Source organism: Drosophila mauritiana, chromosome X (genome assembly GCF_004382145.1).
Source record: "Drosophila mauritiana strain mau12 chromosome X, ASM438214v1, whole genome shotgun sequence".
Taxonomy (NCBI): Eukaryota; Metazoa; Arthropoda; class Insecta; order Diptera; family Drosophilidae; genus Drosophila; species Drosophila mauritiana.
Genome location: NC_046672.1, coordinates 8,259,152 through 8,268,281, shown reverse-complemented (window position 1 = coordinate 8,268,281; position 9,130 = coordinate 8,259,152). Strand labels below are relative to the sequence as shown.

Below are 9,130 nucleotides of genomic sequence, written 5' to 3'. Positions count from 1 at the left end.
ATAACAGGAGTTTTCTAACCGCTAATTCGGCAATATATTTCAAATGTTTAGTACCCATGTGTATTTCAGTTGGAAAATATTATATTAATATAAATAGCCCTTCAATAATAAGACAAGACACATTTATTTTGTTGATAAAATCACGAACTCCATTTTTTAATAGTCATGGCTTGCACATCACTATTGCCTAATTTCCTGTCTGCATCCTTCCAGGTAATGGAAGTTCGTTCAGGCACTTTCCGATTGCATTCTAGTACGCGGCTTCTCTGGAAGGCTAGATCGTGCCATTCGCTTCAATTCTTCGTGTAACGGTGCTAGGTGCGGATGCCAGTGTTATTTTTAATTGTTAATTTAATTGTTAACTATTTATAAAAATAGAATTTGTAGAACAGAAGAACATCAGAACACCGGTAATATGTCGATGCGATTTGAAATTTATTAGTTAAAACATTTATAGTAACGGCAATTTGTCGAGTGAAATCAAATAAACGAATTTAATTAATTAGGTGCAGCACAAGAGGCTAATTTAATCATTAGATTTAAATAAATATTTCGTTTTCATCAGCTTCATCACCTTTGCTTCGTTTGTCATTCTACTCCGCCATCTTGAATTAGCAGGTGCCTATTGTCTTCTCGCTCTATCACTCGGCTAGTAAGGTGTTGGTTAATACTTGGTTAATAATATATGTGTATTGCAGCAAATTTGCTTTTCTGCTATTATTGTTAATGGTATAACTATACAATAGTCAACTTAAAATAAGTAATAAGGTAATGCGCACTTCTTAGTGAAACGACAGCAGATAGCAGGTGAAAAGTGATTGTGAAGGTCAAATAGCTCGGGGTCAGGGCCCTCTTCTAACTGTTAATTGTGCAATTCATGTACTTCAATGGAAAAACATGACAAACAAAAAAATGAATTGAATAAAATGTAAGTTTTTCGATTCCAGAAGATTCGCCATGGACATGCAATTGCAGCGCCCCATTACGTCAGGCAGCCGGCAGGCCCCGGATCCGTATGACCAGTATCTGGAGAGCCGTGGACTCTATCGTAAGCACACGGCCCGGGACGCCTCCAGTTTGTTCCGTGTGATCGCGGAGCAGATGTACGACACCCAGATGCTGCACTACGAGATTCGGCTGGAGTGCGTCCGCTTCATGACCCTAAAACGACGCATCTTTGAGAAGGTAAGGCCTCTTCCCGTCGTGAATCTTTTAACATTCTACACATTTTGTAAAAAAAAACGAAACTAATATTTTATTTATATCCCAGGAAATCCCTGGCGATTTCGATAGTTACATGCAGGACATGTCCAAGCCCAAGACCTATGGAACCATGACAGAACTACGCGCCATGTCCTGCCTATATCGGTAAATAATCTTTAGTTACTATGTATATTCCTATTCAATTCTATCAATATATATCAATATGATGATGATCTGTACGTCTTCCAGCCGCAATGTTATCCTGTATGAGCCCTTCAACATGGGCACCAGCGTCATTTTTAATCGTCGCTATGCGGAAAACTTCCGTGTCTTCTTCAACAATGAGAATCACTTCGATTCGGTTTATGACGTTGAATATATAGAAAGGGCCGCCATTTGTCAATGTAGGTAGCCTTTTAATATATACATTTTTGCTTTTTATATATGTACGTTGTACGCATACGTTGTTTTCAGCTGTCGCCTTTAAGTTGCTGTACCAGAAGCTTTTCAAATTGCCTGACGTATCCTTTGCTGTGGAGATCATGTTGCATCCACACACCTTCAATTGGGATCGCTTCAATGTGGAGTTCGATGACAAGGGCTATATGGTTCGCATTCATTGCACAGATGGACGAGTTTTTAAGCTTGATCTGCCGATGGACACCAACTGCATACTGGAAAACTATATGCTGTGCAATTTCCATAGCACCAATGGAAATCAGAGCATTAATGCTCGAAAGGGAGGACGGCTAGAGATTAAAAACCATGAGGAGCGAAAGGCATCCGGCAGCAGTGGCCACGAACTAACCGATATGTTGCCCATGTGTCCAAACCGATTGGAGTCCTGTGTCCGCCAGCTGCTCGATGATGGTCAGTAAAGGGGGGTTTCATACATCAAACGCTTACATAATACTCTGCTTTTAGGTATCTCTCCGTTTCCCTACAAGGTGGCCAAGTCCATGGACCCCAATATGTATCGTAATATAGAATTTGATTGCTGGAACGATATGCGCAAGGAAGCCAAGCTTTACAATGTCTACATAAATGACTATAACTTTAAGGTAAACTGGGCATAATCGTTAGCATACACACACACACCCACACACGCACACCCACACACGTTTCATGTCAACCACACATCCAAATTAACACACTTTCATTTTCATCTCAACACTCGATACACCCTTTACTTTACTATATATGTATGTCTTGCCTTATCCTTCCTCGTCTCGTCGCCGTGTTATTTGTTTTCCAGGTGGGCGCCAAGTGCAAGGTGGAATTGCCGCACGAAACGGAGATGTACACGTGCCACGTTCAAAACATCTCCAAAGACAAGAAATACGGCCTCATCTTTGTTGAGACGATTGGCAAAAAATTAGTGGTACCTCTTCTTTTTATCTGATTTTCCAGACCCTTGCAGAGAAATGCAAAGATTTCGATTAGAAACGATTATCATATCCAACAATTCGTTGAATTTGTTAAAGTTTAGTTAAAAGTATATTAATTTTGGGCCAAGGAACTACTGGTATATAAATCTATAAAATAATTGATCTGCAAGGGTTCACAGTTTTCGGTATCCGAAGCTAATTATAACTATTTCGCTTTAATAGAAAGCTTACTAATATATGAACATTTCTGTTGGCTTAGGTCCCGTATGAATCGCTCCATCCCATGCCGCCAGAAGAGTACCGCCCATGGTCGTTGCCATACCGCTATCATCGCCAGATGCCTCGCATGCCGTTGCCCAAGTTTGCCGGTAAGGCCAACAAGTCTGCCAAATGGAAGAAGAACAAGCTGTTCGAAATTGAGTATTTTGAGTCCAGCAAGTGTGATTTGATTCCGATGCAAGGCTACATGCCCGCGGAGAATTGCTATCATCAGGATGTGCACATTCAGGACGATGAGCAGCGGGATCATAGAGATTCTGAACAGAATGACCAGAACCCGGCTACGGAGCAGCGGGATCGTGAAGAGCCGCAGGCACAGCAGCAACACCAGCGCACGAAGGCATCAAGGGTTCAGCCGCAGAACTCGAGTTCCAGCCAAAACCAGCAATGTTCGGGTTCGGCTGCCCCGCCACCACCCACTCAGTATATGAATTACGTGCCCATGATACCGAGTCGTCCTGGGCATTTACCGCCACCTTGGCCTGCATCTCCGATAGCTCTTGCCGAGGAGTTTCAGTTCCCCATTTCTGGAACACCGCATCCACCTCCAACCGAAGGTTGTGTGTACATGCCATTCGGTGGTTATGCTCCACCACCACCGGGAGCTGTTGCTTTACCGGGACCGCATCCATTTATGCCGCTTCCTTCTCCACCGCTAACTGTTCCCGGAGTTAACGAGCCACGTCGTTCTCTACACCTAAACGGTGACGATTTGCCAGTGGATATAATAACTTTGAGACACTTCTACAACATGGGCGTTGATTTGCATTGGCGCATGACGCATCACACGCCGCCTGATGAAATGGCGGTGTTTGGATACCATCAGCAGAACAACACTGACCAACAGGCAGGAAAGACTGTAGTCACTGGCGCCACAGATGACCATTTGACTGCCGCCGAGTCAACACCACCACCTTCGCCAGAGGTGGCAAATGCCACGGAGCAGTCACCGCTTGAGAAAAATGCCTACGCCAAGCGCAATTTGAATCCGGTTAAGGTGCGCGGCAAACGTCCGGAGCAGCTGCAAGATATTAAGGATTCGCTGGGGCCAGCGGCCTTTTTGCCCACTCCAACGCCCTCGCCTAGCTCGAATGGCAGTCAGTTTAGTTTCTACACTACTCCACCGCCGCATCATCATCTGATAACGCCGCCGAGGCTGCTCCAACCGCCGCCACCGCAGCCGATATTCTTCCACAAGGCGGGACCGCCACAGTTAGCGGGAGCAGCTCAAGGGCAGGTAGGAGTGATGCATAACCACTAACCAATTCAAAATGTTCTATAGGCAATGGCGATATCGCCACTCGACCATTTTCAGAATCCCTACGCCTGGGGCATGCCAGCTCCGGTTGTGTCCCCCTATGAGGTGATCAACAACTATAACATGGACCCGTTGGCTCAGCCACAACAACAGCAGGCAGCCACCTTGCAACCAGTTCCCTCATCTGCCCAATCTCAGCCGGCAGCTGTCTATGCTGCACCGCGTCATCCCTAAACAAAGAAAAAGGGAGCTGGGGAAAAAACAGATCACTTGAAAGAGAGAGGCCATACGGATCGAAGGCATTACATTCCATTGCAATTAACGGCTTTTAAAATTTAATCTCACTTTTAAACTTGTAGTTAACTTTTTATAGGCCACCTGGTCGTTGGCGCTCTAGCATTAACCATTCAGCTTCTGTACAACAATCGATTGCATAACTTAACGCAAATGTCAACCCAACTTCATTTTAAACATGTAATTTAACGTAATTTTATGCGAATTTTTTTAAAGTAAGCCGTCACGAAATCAAACCACCACATATTTATATGATTTATTTAAAACCCTTCCAACCAAAAATATCTACATACTCTTACATATATATGTATATATATTATTATATTATATATATATATATATTTATGTGCTCGCTGTTCGGCTAGAGACTCACCTATGTAAAATGTACCATCAAATTAACCATAAATAAAACAAGATTCAACTGCAGCGCAAGAGACAAAATGTACAAAAGACTTTTGCAGGTGCTGCAATTACGTGGTATTCTCGTGTTTCGGCGCGATTCAGATAGCAAACAAAAGGTGTGGATTATATTGGATTGGCTTGGATTGCTTTGACCTCACCTCGTCACATCACATCCACGCTGATCTTCCAACCGATTAAGAACTCTGATGTAATCCTTTAGTTTCATTGTAAAAGTTTGTCTTTATTGTATGTACTGTCTTTTGTGTCGCAATTTGTTTGTCTATGTGTATAGTTTCCGAAAAAAGCTGTTATATTTGATAAGCAGATAGTTTATTTTAATGCATTTATTTTAATACATCCAATTAGTGCATACTAACTAAGAAAAAAAACAACAAAAAGTATTTACAACTAAGAACATTAGATTAGGCATTGGAAAACTCATAAGGTTCGTTAGTTCCATCAATTACAATTACTTTAGTAGGTATGCTAAAACTAACCCAGGTTAAAACCATCCAGAATGCTAAAGATGAGTTGCGTTAAGGAGTGCAACGCCTCCATGCTGGTTTCCGTTGTCCGTTTGGATGAGGGCTAGTTGGAATAAATTAGGAAAATAAGTATCTTAAACTAAGAATTACAAAATAGACTAAAGTAATAAAGAACTTGAAAGCTTATAATACGATGGTATCACAGAAATCGTTGTATGTACATAAGGTAGTTTAGTATTTAAATTTAGCAACGTACCTGTACGGTTTGTTTAATTTGAATCGGGCAATAAGCAATATATGTCTCTGTGACAATTTCGGTTATAAGGACTTTCTGTGATACCCTGCACAAAATGTATTATATAATTCGTTGTTATTCTATAGTTTACATATTATCAGTCATTGTTAAAACAATACTAACTTGTCCATAACAGAAGGCGATTAATGCGAAACACAAACCCATTACAAGGAAGCATAAGTTACTCATTTCGCCTCTGTTTGTTGTTTTTTTTTTACCACCGAAAAGTGTTCGCAAAAAATATTTGAACTTGAAACCGATTTGTTCTGGCTCGCTTAAATAATTCTGTTTAGTTGGTTATTTTATTAATGCTCTCAATTTATTTCTGCTTACAGACTGAAATCTCTGTGCAAAGGTATCGCATTTTTATGCTGAATTTTCAAACTGCCAAATGGGCGGCACTGGGCGACCTACATTGCGATTCCACCTGTCATCAACCGATCGCTTCTTGGCATTACCTATCATTACGTCCGATTTTGCCGCCCGTTTGTTATTGAACAATTGCATGGGAACCGTTGGCATACCGCACAACAATGGGAAGGACAACCGAACGATGTGTGTAATGACAGCCTGCGCATCGGATTTATTGTATTATTATATGCGACACTTGGTGCTGCGAATAAAGTTGCGGGTAAGTCAGTTCTCCCATCATTAAATCGATTCCCATCATATGCACTCGGTGTCCAATAACATCCGACAATGATATCAATGGTATATAAAGTATAAAATAAGTTCTATTACCTATTTGTTATATATATTGTATATGTTTTTATATGTATCTCTACTTTCCCAAGACTATTGATACCTCAAGATCTTTAGGGTATATCTATCTAATGACACTTTGATTTAAATATAACCCGCATCCAGATTTCACCCTTCATCGAAAACAACAGTCAGCTTTGGGTATAATTGTTTTGTTTTTTTTTCAAATTTTTTATTTGTTTGCAAAGAAACCTGAGTGCCACGCCCCTCCTGGGCCGTTGAATGGGTGGGTGGGTGGTAGTGGGGTGTGCATGAGTGGGCGTGGGCGTAGGCATGGGCGTTGGTCGATCAGGCTGTGTTTTATTTATTAAAACATAGTAACTAATCAGCCGGATAAGCGGATGACTAAACCAGCCGCTTCAGTTGATTCCGGAGCCGCAGCAGTCATCCAATCCGTAACTCCTCCGCATCTTCTACCTAATAGGCGGGAGCAGCATAGCCGCCATGTCCGGCTGGACCGGCGCTATAGTGCTGATGGCTTGGGGCGGGACCATAGGGACCCTCACGCTCGCCGGCGATGTTGGCGAGAGCGGACAGACCCTGGTTGCCGCTCTGGAGCAGCTGATAGCCAGCGCTGGCGGCAGCGGAATCAGCTCCCGAAGCGTAGGCGGGCAGGGCACGGCCACCGTCATGGGGTCCAGGACCATGGGGTCCAGCACCGTGTCCACCGTGTCCGTGTCCGCTGTGTCCGTGTCCATGGCCACCGTGTCCATGGCCGTGTCCATGGGACTGCGAGCCCTGTCCGTAGCCCTGCTTGTTCTCGTTGACGAAGTACTTCTCTGCTGGGGGCTTGACCACATTGACGAACACGGGCTCAACCTTGACGCGACGTGGGTGGTGCTTGACGTAGACCTTGCGGAGAACGATTGCTGGGGGCTTGTGGAGCACCACGGGAGCGGGCTTCACCACCAATGGAGGATGGTTCACCAGCACCTTGGTGGGCGGACGCTTGACAATGATGGGAGCGGGACGATGGATGAGGATCTCGCCCTTGTTCTGCGGGTAGGTGATCGATGAGGTCAGGGTGTTGCCCTTGGTGTTCACCGGCTTGTACGGGATGTTCTGGTCGGAGCCGTAGCTGCTCTGGCCAGCCTGTGCCACACCGGCGGCATCGGCTCCGGATTCGAGAGCACCAGCACCGGCGTTAGCACCACCGTACTCGCCACCAGCTCCACCGGCACCGCCGGCAGCAGCTGCGGCCGCTGAAGCGGCATCAGCACCGCCATCGGAGGCGCCGCTTCCGGACTCGTGTCCATAGCCCTGGGAACTGCCGTAGTTGGCGCTCGCACAGGCCTAAAAGTAAATAAGGTGGGGAAAATGGATTAGAATTGGATCGACATATACAATTTCTTGAGATCCATAATGATCTTAGGTCTAAAATCGATAGATAGCTTGATTCCGTTCCAAGTAATTTAAAGGAACGTCAAGTTGCTTTTCATGTACGATTTACATGGCACAAACGAAAGCAGCCAGAATTGAAAGACTTGGTTTTCTTGGGATTAATCCTAAGATTTCGAGCTTGAACACTTACGATCAGGCAGGCGGCCAGCGCCCAAATGTAGGTCGATCTCGTCATCTTGTCTCCCAGTTGCAGTTCCAGTTGCTCTTCGGCTTCTGGTGTGCTCCCGCTTGGACTGTCTGCTGTCTTCTGCTGCCCTCCATTGGTGGCCGACTACTTTAAATATGCTCCGGACGCGTCTCCGGCTCCGGGTACGTGACATTTGGATTGATGCCAACTCCGGTGCCGGCTGTTCCGCTCCGGGCCCACGCGATGCGAGCGAAACATGGCCAAATGCTGATAGATCGCACGCATCGCTGCCAGCGCATATCACGGCGTCTCTTCCACTTACGTAGAAGCCACAACCCGAAAACCCCACTGTCCACTGCCCAGTGCCCATTGCCCGTTGTACAATAACAACGAACACATTGCCACCGAATCGGAATCAACAGCCGGGCTGTGAATCTCCGCCGCATATCGAGGTCCGAACGTCTGCTCAGATAGCGAAAATAGTTCCGCATTGGCAGACACAAGACTCCGGGAGTCGGAATAAGAGGCAATCCGAGGTGTAAGTGGATAGTGGGAAATGATTGCCCAGCTGTAGTCCTTGAATTTCACACGGATTGCGCAGATTCGATTGTCTGAATTGGGAATAGGTAGAAGGAATCACGGAGAATCTCAATTGTATTGGATTTCTTGCTATAACTGTGATTAGATAGTTGGAGAGTGGCTATCTTAACATGACCATTTTTAATTTAGAAAATACATGTTACTGATTAACCCTCGGTTTATAGTACTATATAAAAATGAATACTTAATAGTTGTCAGATAAAGTAAATCTCTAGTTGCAAAGAGATTTCAAGAAGACATTTTTAATATCATGGATCTTTAGCTATTCCAACTAGGAATTTAAAGGCGTACAAACAACTAAAAAGATCTCCAATTCTTATAATGTTCTAAAACAATGTAATCTTATGAAACTGTAATGTAAATTTGGTGGTTTTAAAGAACAAGTTTGCGTATTTCATGCAATAAAAGGTGCTAACTATTAAAAGTGCTATATTCTTTGTTTAAAAGAAAAGAGGCTGAAAAATAATAGTTGCTCCATTAATTCAGAGTTATGCTATTTTATTGTTCATTCCGGAATCAACAAAATGTTGATAAAGATGACCTTTTGATCCCATTCTTCGCAATCAAACGATAACTGGAATAAGATAGCTACCATCACAAGAGTGTGAAATAATTTCATTCATGATAATGCAATCC

The 9,130-nt window shown here is 43.9% G+C and overlaps 3 protein-coding genes across 6 annotated transcripts in view; 2 read left to right on the top strand and 1 right to left on the bottom strand.

Moving 5' to 3' along the window:
• The first annotated feature begins 224 nt into the window (after positions 1 to 224).
• LOC117146543 (protein ovarian tumor locus) lies at positions 225 to 4,848 on the top strand. Of its 4 annotated transcripts, none has more exons than XM_033312833.1 (9): positions 225 to 318; positions 948 to 1,185; positions 1,271 to 1,368; positions 1,453 to 1,607; positions 1,678 to 2,073; positions 2,128 to 2,264; positions 2,459 to 2,584; positions 2,851 to 4,107; positions 4,186 to 4,848. In XM_033312833.1, exons 2-9 carry the CDS (start codon positions 958 to 960, stop codon positions 4,360 to 4,362), a joined length of 2,574 nt encoding a protein of 857 aa, XP_033168724.1. In that variant the 5' UTR covers positions 225 to 318; positions 948 to 957; the 3' UTR covers positions 4,363 to 4,848. The 4 variants fall into 4 exon arrangements, with proteins under 4 accessions (XP_033168724.1, XP_033168725.1, XP_033168723.1 ...); XM_033312834.1 differs by having other exon boundaries at positions 235 to 410; positions 951 to 1,185; XM_033312832.1 differs by having other exon boundaries at positions 235 to 410.
• A 1,134-nt stretch (positions 4,849 to 5,982) lies between these two features.
• The window catches only part of LOC117148863 (T-box transcription factor TBX1), a 35,451-nt gene continuing 32,303 nt past the window's right edge, over positions 5,983 to 9,130 (top strand). The window contains exon 1 of the mRNA XM_033316533.1: positions 5,983 to 6,235. The gene's annotated coding sequence lies outside the window, so the exon portion shown is untranslated. The remainder of the gene's footprint in view (positions 6,236 to 9,130) is intronic.
• LOC117148867 (chorion protein S38) lies at positions 6,578 to 8,021 on the bottom strand. Its single transcript, XM_033316539.1, has 2 exons — positions 7,898 to 8,021; positions 6,578 to 7,659 (listed from the first exon to the last, which is right to left on the bottom strand). Exons 1-2 carry the CDS (start codon positions 7,940 to 7,942, stop codon positions 6,784 to 6,786), a joined length of 921 nt encoding a protein of 306 aa, XP_033172430.1. The 5' UTR covers positions 7,943 to 8,021; the 3' UTR covers positions 6,578 to 6,783.